The sequence below is a fragment of the Megalobrama amblycephala genome, linkage group LG9 (assembly GCF_018812025.1).
Source record: "Megalobrama amblycephala isolate DHTTF-2021 linkage group LG9, ASM1881202v1, whole genome shotgun sequence".
In the NCBI taxonomy this organism is placed as follows: domain Eukaryota; kingdom Metazoa; phylum Chordata; class Actinopteri; order Cypriniformes; family Xenocyprididae; genus Megalobrama; species Megalobrama amblycephala.
The window spans coordinates 38,703,171-38,728,790 of NC_063052.1; the positions used below are offsets into that span (position 1 = coordinate 38,703,171).

At 34.6% G+C, this 25,620-nt stretch overlaps 1 protein-coding gene across 1 annotated transcript; it reads left to right on the forward strand.

The window, feature by feature from the left end:
* The first annotated feature begins 606 nt into the window (after positions 1 to 606).
* Positions 607 to 23,617, forward strand: dgat1a (diacylglycerol O-acyltransferase 1a). The gene is made up of 17 exons (XM_048203124.1): positions 607 to 965; positions 7,354 to 7,441; positions 12,798 to 12,838; positions 14,341 to 14,426; positions 14,615 to 14,667; positions 15,536 to 15,641; positions 15,995 to 16,123; positions 16,562 to 16,636; positions 18,303 to 18,406; positions 18,484 to 18,522; positions 18,607 to 18,648; positions 18,778 to 18,822; positions 19,298 to 19,410; positions 19,922 to 19,987; positions 22,033 to 22,120; positions 22,218 to 22,280; positions 22,874 to 23,617. The coding sequence occupies exons 1-17, from the start codon at positions 769 to 771 to the stop codon at positions 23,033 to 23,035; spliced, it is 1,497 nt and encodes a 498-aa protein (XP_048059081.1). The 5' UTR covers positions 607 to 768; the 3' UTR covers positions 23,036 to 23,617.
* Positions 23,618 to 25,620: the final 2,003 nt, after the last annotated feature.

Genomic DNA, 25,620 nt, shown 5'->3' on the forward strand with positions numbered 1-25,620 from the left:
AAAATGAAGTAATAAAATATAAAAATGTTATATTTTTAATATAATAATAATATACTGCTGCCATTTCAAAATCTAGTATCATCATCATTGCCATGATTTGGATAATAAGATGTAACCTTGGGCCAAAAAAAGATTAAGTACAACTGTAATCTCGACCTGCTGCCTTGATCTACAGCATTTGAGAGGTAAAACAGAATAACAGCACAACGTCATGTGCAATAAATCAAAATATCTCATAAAATGTAATGTCTGTGTCCACATCAGAGATAAACAAACATCAAGTTAACCTTAAATGGACAGATGTATAGAAACTTTCCAAATTCATCCAAATATTTGCTTTGTATAGCAGTAAATAAAAAATGAATGCAAAGAATGTACTTTTTTCTCATTTGTGGGTTCTTTGAATGCATCTATCATTATAATTGCAATCTTGTTTATGTTTAAGATTTTTATTGGCATTATTATTTCATATGAATATATAGGCTATGAGTCAAATACAAAGTCACTCATTCACTGCATGAAAGCAAATGTGTTTTATGACATTTGGCAAATCCTTTAGATAACAGTAAAAACAGTGTAATCAGTTGCTGCTTTATGGCTGAGTAAATTATGCCATGGTGCATCTGGGTGTCGACGCGCTCATTGCGCAACGCTTGCGCAGCGCGGATGGCTTGATGCGCCGCGTCCCATTCTCTTCATCGCGCTGATATCAAACGGGAAGAACATGAGAGAAACAATGCTTCTGCTTGTCTCATTATAATCGCGAACATGGGCGACAGAAGCGACAGGGGTTCGGTGAAGCACAAACGGAGAACCACGATCTCCGGAGAGGCGGCGGGGGCTCAAGCGAAGCGCAGCGGCGCAGCAGAGACGCTCAGCGGGCAGGTGAAGGAGAAAGAGCCGAGACACGAAACATCCGCGAGTAAACAGAAGAACCACAGCGATGCTGGAGATGACACGTTCAGGTATTTAAGTATGTTTTGACTTGATGTGTGCAGCATCTGTCTATCTAGATGGCGAGAGAGATGCTTGTACACTCTATCATATATAGGCCTATTCATATAGCATTAAATTTCCATTTTCATTTGATATAAAGATCTACAGAGGCCCCAAAAGAATTTAGACACTCCAGTCACACACATTTCTGGATGTCATTGCGTTTTTGAATGATAAAATAATGGATTTCACTTTTGTTAAACATTTCCTGTATTTATTTATATTTATATATTCAATTAATTACTAATATTTGTCATTTAGGAGTCAGTATATTAATTGGATTAAGGCTTTGTGTCTTCATATGCACAGTGAAGAATGGCAGTAGAGTTTAGGGAGGTCAAGATTGAGAAATTGTGCAAACAGTCACATTATTTATGGACGTTTCCCTTCAGTGTCTGGGATCTACTTAACCATCAAGGAAATACAAATCTCCTAAACACAGAATTGAAGTGAAAGATCTCATTTTGCACTGGTTCTTCTTTCCATGCAACAGAATACTAGCATACAGTACAACTTTCTGCACATTGTGCAATACTATACTATTTTTAATATAGTGATGTACATAATATAATGCTTTTTGGTAATCTGTTGTCCTGGTGTTTCTATGAATCTTTAAATTTGCATAGTATACACAGCATGCATACAGTGCATCTGGAAAGTTTTCAATTTTTCCACATTTTGTTATGTTACAGCATTATTCCAAAGGGGATAAAATTCATTATATTCCTCAAAATTATACAAACAATATCTCATAATGACAACATGAAAGAAGTTTGTTTGTAATCTTTGCAAAATAAAAAAAAAAAAATGTACGTAAGTATTCACAGCCTTTGCTCAATGCTTTGTTGAAGCACCTTTGGCACCAATTCCAGCCTCAAGTGTTTCTGAGTATGATGCTACAAGCTTGGCACACCTATTTTTGGGCAGTTTCTCCCATTCTTCTTTGCAGGACCTCTCAAGCTCTATCAGGTTGGATGAGGAGTGTCGACGCACAGCCATTTTCAGATCTCTCCAGAGATGTTCAAGTCTGGGCTCTGGCTGGGCCACTCAAGGACATTCACAGAGTCCTGTAGCCACTCCTTTGTTATCTTGGCTGTGTGCTTAAGGATTAGTTCACTTTCATATAAAATTTTCCTGATAATTTACTCACCCCCATGTCATCCAAGATGTTCATGTCCTTCTTTCTTCAGTCGAAAAGAAATGAAGGTTTTTGATGAAAACATTCCAGGGTTATTCTCCTTATAGTGGACTTCAAAGAAGCCCAAACGGTTGAAGGTCAAAATTACAGTTTCAGTGCAGCTTCAAAGAGCTTTAAACGATACCAGACGAGGAATAAGAGTCTTATATAGAGAAACCATCGGTCATTTAAAAAAAAAAAAAAAAAGTAAATGTACAGTACAGTCCAAAAGTTTGGAACCACTAAGATTTTTAATGTTTTTAAAATAAGTTTCGTCTGCTCACCAAGGCTACATTTATTTAATTAAAAATACAGTAAAAAACAGTAATATTGTGAAATATCATTACAATTTAAAATAACTGTTTTCTATTTGAATATATTTCACAAAGTAATTTATTCCTGTGATCAAAGCTGAATTTTCAGCATCATTACTCCAGTCTTCAGTGTCACATGATCCTTCAGAAATCATTCTAATATGATGATCTGCTGCTCAAGAAACATTTAATGTGTACAATTGTACAAAATATTTGTGTACAATATTTTTTTTCAGGATTATTTGATAAGTTCAAAAGAACAGTGTTTATCTGAAATCTAATCTTTTGTAACATTATAAATGTCTTTACTGCCACTTTTGATTGATTTAATGCATCCTTGCTGAATAAAAGTATTCATTTCTTTAATTTCTTTTCAACAAAATAAAAATAAAAATTCTTACTGACCCCAAACTTTTGAACGGTAGTGTATAATGCTACAGAAGCTTTGTATTTCAGATAAATGCTGTTCTTTTGAACTTTCTATTCATCAAGGAATCCTGAAAAAAAAGTACACAACTGTTTTCAACATTGAAAATAATCAGAAATGTTTATTGAGCAGCAGATCAGCATATTAGAATGATTTCTGAAGGATCATGTGACACTGAAGACTGGAGTAACGATGCTGAAAATTCAGCTTTGCATCACAGGAATAAATTACTTTGTCAAATATATTTAAATAGTACACAGTTATTTTAAATTGTAATAATATTTCACAATATTACTGTTTTTTACTGTATTTTTAATTAAATAAATGTAGCCTTGGTGAGCAGACGAAACTTCTTTTAAAAACATTAAAAATCTTAGTGGTTCCAAACTTTTGGACTGTACTGTATATGCTTTATATAAACAAGCCTTCCAAGTGGTTCCGCCAAAACCACACTTTCGTATTCTTCAAAAAGCTTACGCTGTATGTCCTACACCTTCCTTATTCTACTTACGAAAAAAATGGAACTGGCACTGCATTCGTTCTGTAAGTTGAATGACCAATCGTTTCTCTAGATAAAACCCTTATTCCTTGTCTGGTATAGTTTAAAGCCCTTTGAAGCTGCACTGAAACTGTAATTTTGACCTTCAACCATTTGGCATCCAGTGAAGTCCACTATATGGAGAATAATCCTGGAATGTTTTCATCAAAAACTTAATTTCTTTTCGACTGAAGAAAGAAAGACATGAACATCTTGGATGACATGGGGGTGAGTAAATTATCAGGAAAATTTTCTTTGAAAGTGAACTAATCCTCTATGGTCATTGACCTGTTGCAAGATGAACCTTCGCCCAAGCCTGAGGTCCAGAGCGCTCTGGAGCAGGTTTTCATAAAGGATGAAAGGAGATGGTATTGTCCAGGTGATGAGCGGTGCCTGGTTTGTGGAGTGCTTCAGAGATGGCTGTTCTTCTGGAAGGTTCTTCTCTCTCCACAGAGAAACACTGGAGCTCTGTCAGAGGGACCATCGGGTTCTTGGTCACCTCCCTGACTAAGGCCCTTCTCCCCCAATCACTCAGTTTGGCCGGACGGCCCACTCTAGGAAGAGTCCTGGTGGTTCCAAAGTTCTTCCTTTTACGGATGATGGAGGCCACTGTACTCATTGGGACCTTCAATGCAGCAGAGATTTTTCTGTACCCTTCCCCAGATCTGTGCCTCAATACAATCCTGTCTCGGAGGTCTATAGACAATTGACCCTTTGCAAAGACCCGCCCCCCTTAGTTAACTGTTGCTTTGTCCGACAAGCCGTGGCACTGTCACGCCACACGCAGTGAAAAATACATCGCTGAGCAAAGAGGACACTGACAACACATCGACAGACAAGACAGAGCAGGTTACTTATGATATTAAACAAAGTACCAGCTCAAATTGTGTAATTTTTTTTTAAGAAATTCGAACAATAAAAACCGTTTTGTGGCTCTTTAATGTGTCATGACAGATTGCTGTAGCGCCTCAGCTCAAGCGGCTCATGAACCGATCATCTCTTCCTACTAGTTAATTTATAGCATCAAATAAACATGAATGAACATCAGAAGGAATGTTGTTTCAAACACGGAAAGACATCAGTACACACTATTTTTCAAGTTCAAGTCCACCGAGGTTAATCTTCTAACTCCTGACTGTTTTGTTGGACAAAATGCCGAATTTGGCGTTATGATTGGTTAGATCGCTTGTCAATCAAACTCCCGGCGAAGGGTCAGTTCCTTGGATTTGTGCTCTGACATGCACTGTTAACTGTGGGAGCTTATATAGACAGGTGTGTGCCTTTCCAAATCATGTCTAATCAACTGAATTTACCACAGGTGGACTCCAAGCAAGTTGTAGAAACATCTCAAGAAGGATGATCGGTGGAAACAGGATGCACTTGAGTTACATTTTGAGTGTCATGGCAAAGGCTGTGTGAATACTTATGTACATATGATTTTTTTTAGTTTTTTATGTTTTTATGCAAAGATTTCAACCAAACTTCTTTCACATTGTCATTATGGGGTATTGTTTGTAGAATTTTGAGGAAAATAATGAATTGAATCCCTTTTGGAATAAGGCTACAAAATGTGGAAAAAGTGAAGCGCTGTGAATACTTTCTGGATGCACTGTACAGTATACTGCAAAAGTAGCATGAGTAGTGTGATAGTTCTGAAAAAAAAAGCTATGTAATTAACTATATCTAGAATACAAGTTTAACCCTAACTCTTCAGGTGAAGGTGTGAAGGTCGAGACACTGAAATCATTATTAAAACTGATAAGACGAACATGATCTCAGTCTTTAATAACTTTAGCAACCAACCCTTTCTAAGAGCTCTCTTTCTGTACAAGTGCGATTACTCAAACTCTGGTGTTTCGTCACTGATTTCAACATTGGGTCAGTGTCAGATAAACTCAGGATGTTATTAAGTCACACTTGTTAGATAGCATTTCAAATCAAGTGTAAAAGCACTCAAATGCTGCAGGATCTTTTCTCAGAGCTGCTTTCTTTAAAGGGTCCTATTGTGCTTTTGTACATCTTTCTTAAGTGGGTAATGTTGCTGTTTGAGTCCCTCCAGCGGAAGTTATTCTCTATATCAGTGTCACTGTTTCTGAACTCCCTGAAACACCTCCATTGTAGTCTTGAGTTTTCTTCTGGGAACGAACACGTGACAGTATTCCTCATTTAAATAATTCCCACGCAACGCATATGCAGAATAAAGGGGCGGGGCCTGGTTTAGTTAGTGTGTTGAAACCATAGACTGTAAAAAAGCAGCCAGTGTGCCAATATGGCGCTGACATCTTGAGTCTCTAGTGAGCGCAAAGTGGAGCCGCGATATCAAGATCCCGCCCACACTCCTGCAGAATCAGTTAATACATTTTACTGCAGAACAACACATTATGTCGGCTTAAAGCTCTAATCTCCTCCCAAAAATCCAGAAAAATGTGCTTCAGTGACTACTTCGCTCAGCTGTCAATCATAACGTCAAAACCCGTGTTTTTATAGCATCAAATAACTAACTAAAACCAAACTTATTTAAAGAACGAACACATGAACTTACATCAGTGTGCTAAAAACTGCCTAAAATGACAGAAACCATCTTTGGGAAAAAATATTTGACGTGTACTTTGATTGTTTAGTTTGTCTCACGTCCTATTATATTACATGGAGAGGGCAGGTTTATGACCTATACTGCATCCAGCCACCTGGGGGCGATCGAGACGCTTTGGCTTCACTTTTTAGGACTCGAGTGGCGCACTTGGTTGAAACTAGCGGTTATGGTAAGGGGCGTGGCATTTTCCAAACACGCTCGAAGCGCTTGACCAATCACAACACACTGGTCCAGCTGACCAATCAGAGCACATTGTGCTTTTCAGAAGGAGGGGCTTCATAGAGACGGGAACTAAACAGAGCGTTACTGACAGACTGGGAAGAGAGGAGCTGCAACAATGGAGAATATGAGGAAAATAACGAACATTCAAGCAGGAAAACATGTAGTAGAGCCAAAAAACACAATCCAGACTTTGTAGAAGGGCATAAAATGACCTCTTTAAAATAAATGACACTTGATTGATATGTTATCCATATGACATTAAAGGATTAGTTCACTTTCAAATGAAAATTAGCCCAAGCTTTACTCACCCTCAAGCCATCCTGGGTGTATATGACTTTCTTCTTTCTGTTGAAAACAATCGGAGAAATATTAATAGATATCCTGAGCTTTATAATGGCAGTGAATGGGATCAACGAGTGTGATCTGAAGAAAGTGTCTCCATCCACATCCATACATCATAAATGTACTCCACACGGCTCTGAGGGGTTAATAAAATCCTTCTGAAACGATGCATTTGTGTAAAAAAATATCCATATTTAATAAGTTATGAAGTAAAATATCTAGCTTCCACCAGACCGCCTTCCGTATTCAACTTACGAAGAAAGTGTAAAAAGTTTACGGTACGTCCTACAACTTCCCTCTTCAACTTATGGAAAAAGCTTAACTGACACGACACCAGTTTACACTTTCTTCATAACTTGAATACTGAAGGCGGTCTGGCAGAAGCTGGATATTTTAATGCATAACTTGAAAAATATGGATTTTTTTTTTTTTTTACACAAATGCATCGCTTCAGAAGGCCTTTATTAACCCTCCAGGGCCGTGTGGAGTACGTTTATGATGGATGGATGTGGATGGAGACACTTTCTTCAGCTCATACTTGTTAGTATCGTTCACTGCCATTATAAATCTTGGACACGTCATGATATTTATTAATTTTTCTCCAATTATGTTCATCAGAACAAGTCATATACACCTAAGATGGCTTGAGGGTGAGTAAATCTTGGGCTAATTTTCATTTGAAAGTGAACGAATCCTTTAATATGCACATTTTCATGTCATGACTCGTTTTGTCTGTCTCTTCAGCTGCCACAAGCTGCAGGAGTCGCTGCTCAGCTCTGATAGCGGCTACAGCAACTACAGAGGGATCCTCAACTGGTGTGTGGTCATGCTGGTGAGTTTGAGAGCCCTCGCTGTTACCTCAACATAAATAATGACACACTGTTGGCCTTCAACCTGTGATCGCACCGGTTATTTCCGTCCTCTTCTGCTGGAGTCCTTCCACCTCTTTGCCCTCAGATGATCTAGATAGAACCACTAAATAAAATCGAGAAGGAAACGCAGTAATTCTCCATGCATTTGCCAGAATGGTCAGAAAAGACCGTGTTCGCCCTTCATCGCGGTCACACGCGTCAACTTCATTCTGGGCTACTGTGAACTCAATAGGACTGAATTGAGTAAGAATTTGACCTTTATCCTCGGCTCTGGTCTCGTATAATCATATGACATGCAACACAATGCCAGGCGTATTAGTTTGCTCAAGCAGATACAGAATACAATTTCTGCAGTGAAAACAGAGAGAAGTGACTGAAGTTTAACTCAAGATGTTGTGACAGCCTCGATTCACATGGGTTACCACATTAAACCGTACACTTCAACCCAGAGGGTGTTTATTCCTCCGCTCAATCTCTGTTTGTTTTACCCTCGAGAGAAGCAGCATGCTGTCATTTTCCAGTCTCTGTTTGAGGTTTAATGTATTCGTCTCATGTTGACAAAGTGTCAGAGAGTTCAGATTCGTTTGCTGAGCAAGACTAACAAAAATTACCATGCATGTTTTACTGCCAGTGTTATTTTAGCATTATTTATATAATATTATAGCATTTTTTTAATATTTTGATTTAGCTTTTATTGTTGTATTTTCATTTTAATTGTATTTTTAATTTGAGTAGTTTTGTTATATGTGCTTTTGTAATTTTTAAAAATGTCTATTTAGCTTTAGTTTTAGTCATTTCACTTCTTTAACTTAAACCTATTTATTTCAATCTGTTGCCAGTACAACAAAGTTTTGTAAATGAATTTTTTCACCTACTATTTATGTTTTATTTCAGTATATTGTATAATATTTGTATATTATTATTATTATTATTATATTAATTTATTTTTATTTCAGTTTTAGTAATTTCAGTACTTTAACTTAAACTTATTTATTTCAGTTGGTTGCCAAATGCAAATTTTTTTTTAAATATTTTAAGTGAATTTTTTCACCACCTATTTATGTTTTATTTCAATATATTGTATAATATTTGTATATTATTGTATAATATTATATTTAAAAAAAATTTCAGTTTTAGTAATTTCAGTACTTCAACTTATATATTTCAGTTTGTTGCCAGTGCAACATTTTTTAATTTTTAAGTGATTTTTTTTCATCTATTGTTTGTTTTATTTCAGTATATTGTATAATATTTGTATATTATTATTATTATTATTATTATTATTATTATTGTTATTATTATTATATTAATTTATTTTTATTTCAGTTTTAGTAATTTCAGTACTTTAACTTAAACTTATTTATTTCAGTTGGTTGCCAAATGCTACATTTTTTAATTTTTAAGTGATTTTTTTCATCTATTGTTTGTTTTATTTCAGTATATTGTATAATATTTGTATATTATTATTATTATTATTATTATTATTGTTATTATTATTATTATATTAATTTATTTTTATTTCAGTTTTAGTAATTTCAGTACTTTAACTTAAACTTATTTATTTCAGTTGGTTGCCAAATGCAACATTTTTTAATTTTTAAGTGATTTTGTTCATCTATTGTTTGTTTTATTTCAGTATATTGTATAATATTTGTATATTATTATTATTATATTAATTTATTTTTATTTCAGTTTTAGTAATTTCAGTACTTTAACTTAAACTTATTTATTTCAGTTGGTTGCCAAATGCAACATTTTTTAATTTTTAAGTGATTTTTTCATCTACTGTTTATGTTTTATTTCAGTATATTGTATAATATTTGTATATTATTATTAGTATTTTTTTATGTTTTAAGTTTTTTAATATTTATATTTTATTTTAATTACCAAAAACTATTTTTAATAGTTTTAATTTTAGTAGTAAAATTTACTAAAACTTACTTACTAAAATTAAAAAAATTTCGGTAATTTAAATAAAGCTGAAAAAAAATATTACATGAAAAATCTTTTTTTTTTAAAAAGGTTACATGTTCCATATATCGTATTTTATTTCAGCTTTATTCAAATTACTGAAAATGACTTTTTAATAGTTCTAGTTAACAATAACAACACTGTTCATCGAACATGTACCCTGGTAATATCATCATAATACCATAATTGCAGCTGCATATAATAAACCTCAGTGGAGTTTGGGAACTGTTCTGCTGAACTCTTATCAGAGATCTTTGTCTGTCCTCGAGTGACCTTTGACCCACTAACAGAGCCTGCCAGCCTATAAATACAGTGTCAATGACTCTGACATTTAATATTCTGAGGATGTATACGCTAATGCAACAGAGACGTGCATCAGTCAGACTTATGATAAGCTGTCAATCAAAAGACAAGCTGTCCTTCAAGTCAATTTCAGTCTGTCAGAGCGATCGGCAAAGACTTAAAGTTTGTCTTTTTTGCAGTAATGAAAAGTCAAACACTTGTGGGGATTACTTTAATGAACGCTCAGAAATGTCACACGTCCTCTAAAAATAAACATCTATTTCACCCTGAACCGCGGAGAAAATGGAGCAGCGTCTTCAAAGCCACGGAAGCAAATCACAGTTCTGAAACCAATATTAATCCTCGCTTTGAAACACGATCGCATTGACGTTCTCTATGGGATTTAGATTTTACCTCGTTTTTTACCATATTCCCATGGAATATCCTAAAATGCTTTGAATCCATGAATGGATAATTATGAAAGTCAAGTAGAAAGACGGCAGCTTTTAAGAGATTTCAACTGGAGGATGTAGATGGAGCGCAACAGTGGAGTCCTGACTCTGTGTGTGTGTGTGTGTGTGTGTGTGTGTGTGTGTGTGTGTGTGTGTGTGTGTGTGTCATGAAATAAACATGAAATAAGTCCCACAGCCTTTAAGCAATTAGCATAGCATGGATCTATGTGCAAAATCAATTAGCACTACGCTTTTAATGAGGTCAGGGTTGAGTCTGGCAGCTTTCCCAACGTAAATCTAATCAAATGGCCTTTGGAATGAGAAAGTCTTCCAGCAAATCCTCTTCTTCTGTCGTAAATCATCACTCACAAGTGGTTCAAAGTCTTCAGGCCTTTAGTTTTGATTAAAAATTACAGCCTTCGGGTGGTTTGATTTGCTTTTAATAAATGAAATGACCAAACACAGCAAATTTAGTATAAATAAAGCTGATTTTACTTTCGAAACAAGTTCATTTTCAATAGCTGAGTCTGTAGGTCCATCTACGGTACAAGAAGGCCTGCTAATTATGCAGAAGGGTCAGAGGTCAGATGTGTTTACAGCTGCGTTTATCAGACTGGACTGGTTTATCTGAGGTTCTTTGTGTTGTTGTGCAGTAGACTTTGATCTCTGCTAGTGACAGTATGCAAAAACAGTTTTATGGTGGACACAACACATAATCATCAGAGAGAACTGTGATCTTTCTATTTTAGAGCCATATTGTGTACAAACATATGATAAACATCTTAAACAGGGCAGATTCACATGCAGAATCATTTTGTTGTAATATCCAACCAGAAATGTTTTAGTGATGTATTCCAGATGAGAAAAATAATTGGGAATTGGGTTCATTTTATCTCACAAATCTATCTTTTTTCTCACAATTCAGACTTTAGAACTCGCAATTGCATGTTAATAACTCACAATTCTGAGAAATAAACTCAGAAATGCAAAAAGAAAGTCAGAATTGAGAGACATAAACTTTAGATATAAACAATTCTGTTTTTTTTCTCACAATTACAAGTTTATATCTCTCAATTCTGACTTTCTTTTTGCATTTTTTGAGTTTATTTCTCACAATTCTGAGTTTATTTCTTGTATGTCTGAGTTTACAACTCGCAATTCTGACATTTTCTCAGAATTGTTTATAACTTACAATTCTGATTTTCTCTTGCAATTCCTAGTTTGTCTTGCAATTCCGAGTTTACATCTTGCAAATCTGAGTTTACAACTCACATTTCCCAGTTTACAACTCGCAATTCTGACATTTTTCTCGCAATTCTGAGTTTATTTTTTGGGAATTCCAAGTTTATAATTCACAATTCTGACATTTTTCTCGCCATTCCGAGTTTATTCACGCAATTCCGAGTTTACAACTTGCAATTCCGAGTTTACAGCTCGCAAATCTGAGTTTACAACTCACATTTCTCAGTTTACAACTCGCAATTCTGACATTTTTCTCGCCATTCCGAGTTTATTCACGCAATTCCGAGTTTACAATTCTCATTTCCCAATTTACAACTCATAATTCCGAGTTCACAAATTTTTTCATCTACTGTTTATGTTTTAAACTTTAGATATAAACAATTCTGGCTTTTTTCTCACAATTACAAGTTTATATCTCTCAATTCTGACTTTCTTTTTGCATTTCTGAGTTTATTTCTCACAATTCTGAGTTTATTTCTCGTATGTCTGAGTTTACAACTTGCAATTCTGACATTTTCTCACAATTGTTTATAACTCGCAATTTAGATTTTCTCTTGCAATTCCGAGTTTGTCTCGCAATTTTGAGTTTATAACTCGCAATTCTGACATTTTTCTTGCAGTTCTGAGTTTATTATTCACAATTCTGATGTTTTTCTCACAATTCTGAGTTTATTTTTTGGGAATTCCAAGTTTATAATTCACAATTCTGACATTTTTCTCGCAATTCCGAGTTTATTCACGCAATTCCGAGTTTACAATTCCCAGTTTACTCATTTTTTCATCTACTGTTTATGTTTTAAGACATTTTCTCACAATTGTTTATAACTCGCAATTCTGATTTTCTCTTGCAATTCCGAGTTTGTCTCGCAATTTTGAGTTTATAACTCGCAATTCTGACCTTTTTCTCACAATTTCGAGTTTACAACTTGCAATTCCGAGTTTACAGCTCGCAAATCTGAGTTTACAACTCACATTTCCCAGTTTACAACTAGCAGTTCTGACATTTTTACAATTTGGACATTTTCCTCGCTATCCTGTTTTTCTCGCAATTCTTCGTTATAAAGTATGAATTGCAAGGTAACTTGCAATTGTGAGAAAAAAGTTGCAATTGCCTTTTTGTATTTTTTTTAATTCTGTGGTAGAAACAAGGTATAATAGCAAACACTTAAAATTACATCTATATAAAAATGAATACATAAAATAGACATGGATGTGGCAAAAACCATCTGAATGATCTATTTTTCAGTGTTAAACATCGGTTCTCATCTAGTTCATTTAAAAGATGGAGTGTGACTCTTGTCTTGCCTGCAGGGGTGGATACAAATGAACCACAAATGCATTAAATTGGTTTATTTGTTTGTGTTTGCAGGTTCTGTCCAATGCACGGCTGGTCCTGGAGAACCTTATAAAGTAAGTATATCATTAACATCATTTGTTGTTTAATTCACAAATAAGCTGGCTATGGTAATTTGATTTCTCATGCTCAGTGACTCGCTAATTTCTGGCTAATGATCCAGCTGAAACATCTGAATAAGACAGATGATGACTATGCCCGGCGGGAACTAAATGCATGTCTTTTGTTACTTGTCATTAAGCAAACACTTTCATCTAAAGCAGCATATAGTAGATTAATCGCAGCGCCCGTCCTCTGGAGAAACGGAAGAAGCTCTGCGACTCTCCAGTTTGTTGGTCGCTTCCACCAGGTGCTGAATACATGAGCTTTGGCTCCTGGGATTTTTCAGCCCAGTCTCACTATAGAAAGATTTGCTCAAACCACTAACCTGCAAAAGTAATAGTCAGCAAACATCAGCAGTAATACATTCAAATTTGTTTTTCTATCAATAAATTAAGAGCCCTTACATTTTTAGAACTTTTAAGATTTTATGATTATGAATAATTATTTATTTATATTATGTATGATACTATATTTTATATATTTATATTAGTGGTCGACCAATAGTGATTTTTTTGATTGCCGATAACAGGGTGGCCTTATGGCTGATATAAAGCCGATATGTATGATATCACACTATTTAATTTAAATATAGTAAAACACATGCATAACAATTGCTGAAATTAAATTTATATTTATTTTACATAATAAATGGTTACTATTACTTGGGTTGTTGTTGGTATATATGTACGTTTTTGTATATTGATTGTTTTTTTTATAGATAACATTTTTAAATTATTGTAAACTATGTAAAAGTGATGTTGTAATCATAATTATTTTTTAAAATTGAAATACTGTTAATTAACATGAATATAGCCATTGTTGCTAATATGGCGTTAAATCATAATTAAATACATTTTACATAATATTTACTAGATTAGAAATAAATAAATTGAAATTGAACATGAAAAAAATTATTTGAATCTGTAAAATAAATCTATAATATATAATTTAAACTATAATTATAATCTATACTAGGTTCCAATTTCTTGACTTGAAAGTATTTTTCACAAATGGAAAAAATTGGTAAAAATATGAATAAATGCCGATAATTAAAAAAATTATATTAATTGTATTGGTCGACCACTATATATATATATATATATATATATATATATATATATATATATATATATATATATATATATATATATATATATATACAATTTATATAAAAATATATTTAATAAAATGTATATAATAAAAAAATATATATTAATATAATATATATATATATATATATATATATATATATATATATAATGTGAATATAATTTATGCCGATTTGATTCAATTCATAACTTCATTGTGTCTGGACAGGACACAATTTAATACATACATAATACAGCATACACATCTAACATACGTGATACAATATGATGAAAATTTGACAGTGTAACTTTCATTTAACACATTAAAAAGTGAGCCATCTAAATGACATTTTCCCTCTTGTCTTCAGATATGGCATTCTGGTGGATCCCATCCAGTTTATCTCTCTCTTCTTGAAGGACCCCTACAGCTGGCCGGCTCTGTGCCTGATCATTGGTATGATGACTGTGTGTTTTGTGTTCTGTTGCTTAGGGACCGTCAGCAGAGACAGGCTGAGCTGAAGACATCATTTCACACCACATTTATGCTTTCTGTCATGCATAATGTTATATCATAAAAATTCACATCAATATTTTATGCATGCTCACTTCAGTATGCCGTGTCTAATCTGTTTGCTTTTTCAGTTTCCAACGTGTTTATAATGGCAGCTTTGTACACAGAGAGAAAGCTATCCGTGGTGAGTTGCATGCTGGGAATGAACTGTGTGATTACAGACGTTACAAATATAACCAATTACACTGAAAGGGAGAATCTCACAAACCTGACAACATGTCCAGGTCACATTTCATCTCAAAATTAACAATAAAACAGTTGTATGAATAAAATGTTCAGACCTTTAAGATTTTTTTGCATTGTGGCTTTATTTTCATGACAATCTAGCTAATTTTCCTCCAATTCTTATTACTACACTGTGAAAAAAAATCCATTCTCATTTTATATATATATATATATATATATATATATATATATATATATATATATATATATATATATATATATATATATATATATATATAATTATGCAGATTTAAATTTATAATTCATAAATTCATAATTTCATTGTACCTACTGGTACTTGTTAAATTTATATTTTGTAACATAAATTATCTATATATAATGAAAGCTTGTTTCCACCACTGAATAAAAAATAAAAAAAGTTAATTGCGACTTTTTAAACCACAATTCTGAATTTTTTTTTAAGAATTATGTGATATAAACTCGCAATTCTGACTTTATTTTTGCAATTCTGACTTTATTTCTCACTGTTCTGACTTTATTTCTCGCAATTATATTTCTCACAATTGCAAATTTATTTCTCGCAATTCTGACTTTTTCTTGCAATATCAAATTTATATCTCGCAATTCTGACTTTATTTCTTCTCGAATTGCAAGATGTAAACTCGCGATTGTGAGATAAATAGTCACAATTATCTTTTAAATAGATTTATTCCATGGCGAAATGTCTCTACGTGTTAAATGTCTCATAGCGCAAATGTTTTTCTTACCCGATTCATTTTAATAAAGTCATCTAATCTGATTTCCAGGGCACCATCTCAGAGAGTACCGGAACATTCCTTCACTGCATCAATCTGGCAGCACTTTTGTTTTTCCCAGCCATCACCGTTCTCAGCGTGACCTCTATGACCCCAGGTATCACAAACTTCTTCCATGTTCATACTAACGCCTTTAACCTGCAGTCTTATAAGCACACATCACTGTAGCGTTGCTTTCTCGTGCACTTTTTTACGTTCACCATGCAAGTTGGTTGTTTTTTAATTAGAAAACTATACTTTTTAATGCAAGTACTTTGTTTCCTTCAAATGATCTTTGTTTTTTATTTTGACTAATCAGTTCTTAACAATTGACTGATTAGTCAGCATGGTTGAAATATATCAGCCTCTCAGTGATCATCTTGTGGCATTAATAATCACAATCTATCACTATATTTAGCAGCTATTTACTGTTCTTTATATAATATGTCTTGGTGTGATTGTGTTTTGCAGTGGGTGGTATTGTGGCGTTGGGCGTCTTCACCGTTCTGTTCCTGAAACTGTACTCTTACAAAGACGTCAACAAATGGTGCAGAGAAATCAGACACGCCAAAGCCCGCACCCTGTCTCGCGCTCACTCCTGTGAGTCAAACAACTGTTCACATCACACACAAAGACATCTTCATCAGGCCCTGCAAACACACCTGACAGCAAGCACATCCCCATCTGCACACATGAATGCAAACTGCTGTGTTCTGAAATGTCACTGCGTGAATCCGAATGCAATGCATGTATAGCATGCATTAGTTATTGACTTTAGCAATGAATTTATCACTGTTCATTTGAATGCATTGTTTGTCAGGGCCTAAATCACAAGTATTCAATTTATTTTGAGTACTTGTAGTATTTATATAACCTTCAAACTTGTCAAGACAACATTCAAAAAAGTCTTGACTTGGTGAAGTTGAAGTTACAGCATGATCAGTGAGTCCTGTCATTGTGTTTTTGTTGTTTCTGGTCTCTTGGCAGAGAATATCTGAACGCATTCTGTGTGTGTTAATGTATAACTTTCTCCCGTAGGCCCGTCTGTGCACAAAGCCAACGGCACAGCCGGATATAAACATGTGACCTATCCAGGAAACCTCACACACAGAGGTCAGTCTCTTCAGTCATTACTTAACCTGATGAAGAGTTTAATAACTCAGTAATGGAGGAATTTCAATGGAAGCTTGTTTCCACCACAGAATAAAAAAATAAAAAAAGGTAAACTGTGGGGTTATATTGTATCTCAGAATTTGGAGAAAAATTCTGAATTGTGAGATATAAACTTTCAAAACCCCACACATGGCATGCAGGAAAAAATATGTATATCATGGCCACGAATTAAAGGTGCCCTAGAATGTTGTTTCACAAGATGTAATATAAGTCTAAGGTGTCCCCTGAATGTGTCTGTGAAGTTTCAGCTCAAAATACCCCTAGATTTTTGTTTTATTAATTTTTTTAACTGCCTATTTTGGGGCATCATTAAATATGCGCCGATTTAGGCTGCGGCCCCTTTAAATCATCGCGCTCCCTACCCCCGAACTCGCGACTGCCTTAAACAGCATAATCAAAGTTCACACTGCTAATATAACCCTCAAAATGGATCTTTACAAAGTGTTCGTCATCAGATCATGTAAGTATAGTGTTTATTTGGATGTTTACATTTGATTCTGAATGAGTTTGAGGCTGTGCTCCGTGGCTAAAGCTAACATTACACACTGTTGGAGAGATTTATAAAGAATGAAGTTGTGTTTATGAATTATACAGACTGCAAGTATTTAATAATGAAAATAACGACAGTCTTGTCTCCGTGAATACAGTAAGAAACGATGGTAACTTTAACCACATTTAACAGTACATTAGCAACATGCTAACGAAACATTTAGAAAGACAGTTTACAAATGTCACTAAAAATATCATGTTATCATGGATCATGTCAGTTATTATTGCTCCATCTGCCATTTTTCGCTATTGTTCTTGCTTGCTTACCTAGTCTGATGATTCAGCTGTGCACAGATCCAGACGTTAATACTGGCTGCCCTTGTCTAATGCCTTGAACATGAGCTGGCATATGCAAATATTGGGGTCATACATATTAATTATCCCGACAGTTACGTAACAGTCGGTGTTATGTTGAGATTCACCTGTTTTTCGGAGGTTTGAGACTCACTGTATGTCATTTCCATGTACTGAACTCTTGTTATTCAACTATGCCAAGATAAATTCAATTTTCAATTCTATGGCACCTTTAACAGTTTGTTCCCATGACTTACTAATACTTCAGCACGTTTTACTAATTCGTAGCCACGTTGTAATAATTAATTCCCCCGTTTTAGTTAAATCAAAAGTACAACAGGGCCAAGATTTAGTAAAATGAGGGAACGAATTATTAAAGCATGCACACGATTTACTTAAAACGTGGGAATGAATTTGTAAAACATGGCCATCATTTCGTAAAATGAGGGAACAAATGATTATATTGAGTGCATGATTTTCTTAAAACAAGGGAACGAATTATTAAAATATGGTTACGATTTACATAAAATGAGGGAAGGAATTATTATATAATTCGCATTATTTACTATCTATCTATCTATCTATCTATCTATATTTGTCCGCATGTCATGTGCAAGGCTCTGTATTAACTTGAAATTGTGAGAAAAAAAACACGAAATTAGCTTTTTATTTTTTTATTCCAAGGCAGAAACAAGCATCCATTAATTTCAGCTCATTTGTGATTAAAATTAGCATAATTTATTTATTTAATTATTTTTTCCAGATATTTATTACTTCATTTTCGTTCCAACTCTGTGTTACGAGCTGAATTTCCCACGGTCTCCACGGATACGGAAACGTTTCTTACTACGCCGACTGCTTGAGATGGTGAGAGAGAGTATATGAGAGCAGAAGCACACCTGAGAATCTGTTGAGTTTCATGCTTGTTTCTTTCTTTCTTGCAGCTGTTTTTAATGCAGTTAATTGTTGCATTAATACAGCAGGTATGCAAATAATTCATTAGAAAATAAAACTTAATCATATATATATCAGGATGTTTTTAATGACTGTCTTTTGTCTTTTGATAGTGGATGGTTCCCACAATTCAGAACTCAATGAAACCCTTTCAGGTAGAATCTGAATTTAATGTTTTAACCCTATAAAGCAAAACGTAAGATGAAATTATGATTTTAATACTTCTTTAGCATGTAGTTTTATATCTACTTATCAATCACACGAGTCTCTGTCTCTTTTAACAGGACATGGATTTCACTAGAATAGTTGAACGTCTGCTGAAACTTGCTGTAAGTGTCGCGAGAAACACAGACAGATGCTGTTGATGCCATGGATGCTGTTGCTATGACTTCTGTTGCTAGTGCTTTTGCAGGTGCTGTTGCTATAGCTACTGTTGTTACAGCTTTCACTGTGGCACCTGCTGTTGCTATGGTGTGAAATTCAGGCCCTCATCAAATTTTCAATATCTGTTCAGAAATGATTTCCCTGAGTGTGTATTATGTGTAGTCAACGACCATTATCATAAAAATATGAGCGTAAATTATTATTATTATTATTACACACATTTATGCAGTTTGGCATCATTATACAAAAATATTTGACTGCAGAACACCATGATTGACCAATCAGAATCTAGAATTCCAAGCGGCTTGAATTTTGCACGAAAACGGCTGCTGTCGCTATGGTTGATGTCATGTTTGTGGCCCCGCCTCCTCAGAGTGTCTAATGGCACAAGCCCCGCCCCTTCTCCCTGTCCCTCTACAGGTGCCCAATCATTTTATCTGGCTCATCTTTTTCTATTGGTATTTCCACTCCTCTATGAACTTCATAGCTGAGCTCATGCAGTTTGGAGATCGCGAGTTTTACCGAGACTGGTGGTGAGTGTCTTCCTCCATCCAGAGCTGATTTACTCTTATCAAAACATGTCATATGTTGAATTATGTTTTACATTTACATCAAAAACCCATTTAAGTTAAGGCCCAATCACAGAAAAAATGATAACGATAACTACATTGTTTAATAATCATTCTAATTCTTTGAGAATGGAATGTCCAGAACTGTAACGATGCCGACACATTCCGTTGGAATCATTTTCAGAACCATTTTTTTCGAATCCATCCTGCTTTAAAGAGCTCGAGCTTTTAAAGCGGCAGATGACAAAACTGCAGCACGATTACAATAAACAGAACAATATTGTCGGCAGGTGTAGATGCTAATGTAGTTATCGTTATAGTTCTTTATAATACTTGCATTACTTTGAGTCGCTGTGGTATTATCATTGAACAAATCACATTACAGAAGAAAAGAGCTTTCAGATGCCATTTCATTGGGACTTTCAATGAAAGTTTGTCATTTTGAGTGAATGATCAATGAGCTTTGTTTTCGCAGGAACTCTGAAACGATTCCGTACTTTTGGTCGAATTGGAACATTCCTGTTCACAAGTGGTGCCTACGGTGAGACGGGATTATCAGTTAATATTTGGGTTGCAAAGGGGCGGAAACTTTCCACGGGAACTTAACCTGGGAAATTTTGGAAATATTGCAATTTAGAAACTTAACAGGACTTTATGAGAATTGGAAATTTTGGGAAATTTATATAAATGTATAATATTTATATAAAATGTAACATATACAAGCATGCATATAAACATTTTGTTTGGTCATAACATGAAATTTCTTTTTCGCATTAAATTAATTCTAATTTAGTAAATATGTAAAATAGATATTTTTATTGCAGCAATTATGTGTTATTTATTTCAGTGTCACATAATCCTTCAGAAATCATTATGCTGATTTGATACTCAGTTGTGCTTGTTAATATTTTTTTTTGGAACCTGTGATACTTTTTTCAGGATTCATTGATGAATATAAAGTTAGAAAGAACAGCATTTTTTCAAAATATATATTAAAGTGATATTCACTTTAATATCACTTTTTTATCAATTTCACACATCCATGCTGAATAAAAGTATTCATTTCTTTCCAAAAAAAAAAAGGAAAAAAATCACTGACCCCAACATTTTGACTGGTAGAGTGTATATTATTACAAAAGACTTCTATTTTAAATAAATGCTCTTTAAATTTTTATTCATCAAAGAATCCTGAAAAAAAAGTATCACAGGTTATAAAAAATATTAAGCTGCACAACTGTTTCTACCATAGATAACTGAGTATCAAATCATCATATTAGAATGATTTCTGAAGGATCATGTGGCACTAAAGACTGGAGTAATGATGCTGAAAATTCAGCTTTGATCATAGGAATAAATTATAATTTAATGTATACTAAAATAGAAAATTACTTTTAATATTACTGTTTTTTTTCTGTATTTTTGATCAAATGTGCATGTTATGGACAGGGGGAATGCACAGTGCATGCAGGGGTGTGGCCTCAATAGCCCTGCAGTGAGTAGTGTGTTGTGTGAATGTCAGGGTAAAAATTCAATTGAAATTGCATTAAATCTGGTTGTTTTAACCAAAATTATGCTGCAAGATGGGTTTTTTTTTTTTAACTACATTTAAAGGGTTAGTTCACCCAAAAATAAAAATTCTGTCATTAATTACTCACCCTCATGCCGTTCCACACCCGTAAGACCTTCGTTCATCTTCGGAACACAAATTAAGATATTTTAGTTGAAATCCGATGGCTCTGTGAGGCCTCTATAGGGAGCAATGACATTTCCTCTTTCAAGATCCATTAATGTACTAAAAACATATTTAAATCAGTTCATGTGAGTACAGTGGTTCAATATTAATATTATAAAGCGACGAGAATATTATTGGTGCGGCAAAAGAACAAAACGACTTATTTAGTGATGGCCAGATCATAAATGAATCAGTGTATCGAATCTGCTGTTCAGAGCGCCAAAGTCACGTGATTTCAGCCGTTGACAGTTTGACACGTGATCTGAATCAAGATTCGATTCGCTGAATCATAACGCTCCGAATCTTCCTGAAGCAGTGTTTTGAAATCGGCCATCACTAAATAAGTCCTTATTTTGTTTTTTTGGCACACCAAAAATATTCTCGTCGCTTTATAATATTAATATTGAACCACTGTACTCACATGAACCGATTTAAATATGTTTTTAGTACATTAATGGATCTTGAGAGAGGAAATGTCATTGCTCCCTATAGGCCTCACTGAGCCATCGAATTTCAACAAAAATATCTTAATTTTGTGTTCTGAAGATGAATGAAGGTCGTACGGGTGTGGAACGACATGAGGGTGAGTAATTAATGGCATTATTTTCATTTTTGGGTGAACTAACCCTTTAAGTACCCTATATTCCTGTTAATTGACATGGAAAGTTTCCAGCTTTGAAAATTCCCAGAATTTTGCAACCCTAATTAATATTATTGGATCTTTCTGTTATTTGTGCGCCAGAGGCGGTTTTATTGTTGCCGCAGAGATTTGAGTTTATATTATTACAAAAATCAGTTCTGAGGAAAGTATCTGTTTATGTCACATTGATTTCTCATTCTCTGTTTCCCTTCAGACACTTTTATAAGCCCATGTTGATGAAAGGCGTAAACAAGTTACCAGCTCAGATCGCCGTGTTCTTCCTGTCAGCATTTTTCCATGAGGTTTCACTGCACATTTGTATTGCTACATTACAGGTTACAGTCTTGTTTTTGTCTTGTGCATTAATAGTCTTGACAATATTTTGTTTAATTTTGCCAGTATTTAGTGAGCGTTCCTCTAAAGATGTTTCGGCTCTGGGCGTTCCTGGGTATGATGTTGCAGGTCAGTCTTAAATACCTCATAATTCTTGTTAAACGATCTTTACTTAATCATCTTGAAACAGTTTTTGGTATTTCTGGCACCGTTTTAGATCTTATTTGACCGGACGCAGACAGTTTGTTGCTTTAGGGGAACACAGGTCTGATTTTGGACCAGAATCCACTGGCATCCCTCAGGGCTCGATTTTAGGACCTTTACTTTTTAGTCTTTATTTATTCCTGCTTGGCCAGCTTTTACCAGCTCTAGGCATTAAATATCATTTTTATTCATTGTAAACATGGTCAGCTGTCCCATTGCTCACTAAATGTATTTCTGAGATAAAATCATGGATGGCTAGAAATTTTCTTTGTTTAAACGATGTTAAAATGCTTTTTAGTCCTCCTCATCAGCTCCATGGCCAAACATCTCCTTGTTTCTGTACTTGAGTTTAAGAAAAAGTGGAGGAATTAGGAGTGATCTTTTCTTCATTGACATTTGACCCCCATGTATAAAATGTTGTAAAGACTTCTTAGAGATATTACAAAATTGATAGTTTTATTATAAACATCAAATAAAATGGAACCGTTCCTCATTTCATATTCTACTTCCTGTTTCAGATCCCACTCGCCTATTTCGTGGGCCGATTCTTGAGAGGAAACTATGGCAACGCAGCCGTGTGGATGTCGCTGATCATCGGCCAGCCGACCGCCGTTCTGATGTACGTCCACGACTACTACGTGCTGCATTATGGGAGCGCGGCTGAGGGCGTCGCTGCATGACGCAACGATTTCTGCAATAACCGAGATGTTGAATGTAAAAACAATGCATATATTTTTCAAAGGGAAATTTTTAACAGACTTCAGCCCAAATCAAATGTGATTATTAGTCAGAAGGTACTTGGAAGGTGAGCAAATGTGTTTTATCACGTGCAATCTAATGTAAACACTGCCGAGCCAAAGCAGCACGTCATTGCAATGCCTTCTCACTAATGTTTCATACTTGACATTTTCGTACTGATAATTCAGAGACAAAATCAACAGTGCCAAAAATGTTGTTTTTATTTTTCCCAATGCATTTTAGATGGGTACTCATTTGTGTATGCGATATAAATGTAATGTTTTTTACTATTTGTGCCGTTGCTTTGGTGTGTGATTGACTGAATCTGTGAGCCATTGCACTTTATTAAAAATGCATGAAGTTTGTGAACCTTTAAAGGTTCATTTAAAGATTGTAACTGCTTTTATGTTGATTTCAATACTTGCTGCCAATTTTAGTTTCCAAAATGAGACATTATACAATATGTTATATCAACATTGTATATGAATGTGTGAAGCCAAAATTATATTTTTGTGCCATTTTAATTGTCTGCAATATTATTTAAATGGGATTGAAGGTAAATCTGCTTTTTTCATTGGGGGCCAAGCACCAGTGGGGCCGAGACAACAAGATTACAGTTTCCATCTGGCATGATTTTCGTGATGACTTTGGAAATACATGGACCTTAAAGCTGCAGACCATTACATTTTTGGTTAAAATGATCTGAAAACAATTTTTGAGCGAGTACATAACCAGCCAGTGTTCAAAATGATCTCCTTACCTTAGTGCAATTCACAGCAGTTAGTTTGTAATAAAGTTTTATAATTCGAGTGGTACTGGTGGATTTGAGCATGCAGCCGTTCATCTGTGCATTCCCAGGTAAAAAAAAGCACATTTCTATAATATACTTAAAGTGCTCTATTTTCGTGCACTAATTTTGTACTTAATATACCAAAAAAATCTAGGTGTACTCAACTGTGCTATTTTGAGACAGCATGAAATATGAACTAAAATGTGCTTTTAATATACTATCTCTGTCTTTAAAAAATATATTTAGATACCACTTAGAGTACATTTGAACCCATAGTGTACTACAAGCGATAGCTAAATATATATTTTGAAATACATGATGTTAACATTAACAATTTGAGAACAAAGTATAACAATAATGAATGTGATATGAGCTAAGCGATCATTAGATTTAATCACCATTGGTTGCATGATTTATTGGGTGGTCAGAACAAAAGTGGCAGATTTGTTACTTACTTGTTCAGATGACATTTTCCGCTGAAAATTATTATTTTAGCATACTTCCAAGACTACATTCTGTGATCCCGAAGTACATTATCCACACCAGTGTGGTGACTGACAGCCACACATTCTCCACAAAACATTAGATTCATCCGTGCTAAGGAGCCGTGCAAATGCATAGCCCACGTAAAGATGATAATTCCACAAATAACTTCAAACAGAGATGGCAGCAAAGAGGCAAAACTTACGGACTGCAGCTTTAAGTCATGATTCTGCTCTCTTTAGACTAGAGTCCTTAAAAGTACACTAACCTATGTCCCTCTGGTGTTTCAAAATCTAAACTACATTTGCGGAAGAACGTTGTTTTAAAGGTGCCCTAGAATTAAAAATTGAATTTATCTTGGCATAGTTAAATAACAAGAGTTCAGTACATGGAAATGACATACAGTGAGTCTCAAACTCCATTGTTTCCTCCTTCTTATATAAATCTCATTTGTTTAAAAGACCTCCGAAGAACAGGCGAATCTCAACATAACACCGACTGTTGCGTAACAGTCGGGATCATTAATATGTACGACCCCAATATTTGCATATGCCAGCTCATGTTCAAGCATTACACAAGAACAGCCAGTATTAACGTCTGGATCTGTGCACAGCTGAATCATCAGACTAGGTAAGCAAGCAAGAACAACAGCGAAAAATGGCAGATGGAGCAATAATAACTGACATGATCTATGATATCATGATATTTTTAGTGATATTTGTAAATTGTCTTTCTAAATGTTTCGTTAGCATGTTGCTAAAGTACTGTTAAATGTGGTTAAAGTTACCATCGTTTCTTACTTTATTCACGGAGACGAGAGCCGTCGCTATTTTCATTTTTAAACACTTGCAGTCTGTATAATTCATAAACACAACTTCATTCTTTATAAATCTCTCCAACAGTGTGTAATGTTAGCTTTAGCCACAGAGCATAGCCTCAAACTCATTCAGAATCAAATGTAAACATCCAAATAAATACTATACTTACGCGATTAGACATGCTGCATGACGAACACTTTGTAAAGATCCATTTTGAGGGTTATATTAGCTGTGTGAACTTTGTTTATGCTGTTTAAGGCAAGCGCGAGCTCCATGGGCGCCAAAATAGGCAGTTAAAAAAATGTATTAAAAAAAACCTATGGGGTATTTTGAGCTGAAACTTCACAGACACATTCAGGGGACATCTAGGACTTATATTGCATCTTTTAAAAAGACGTTCTACGGCACCTTTAAATTGTGCTTCGGCTGTGCGCGC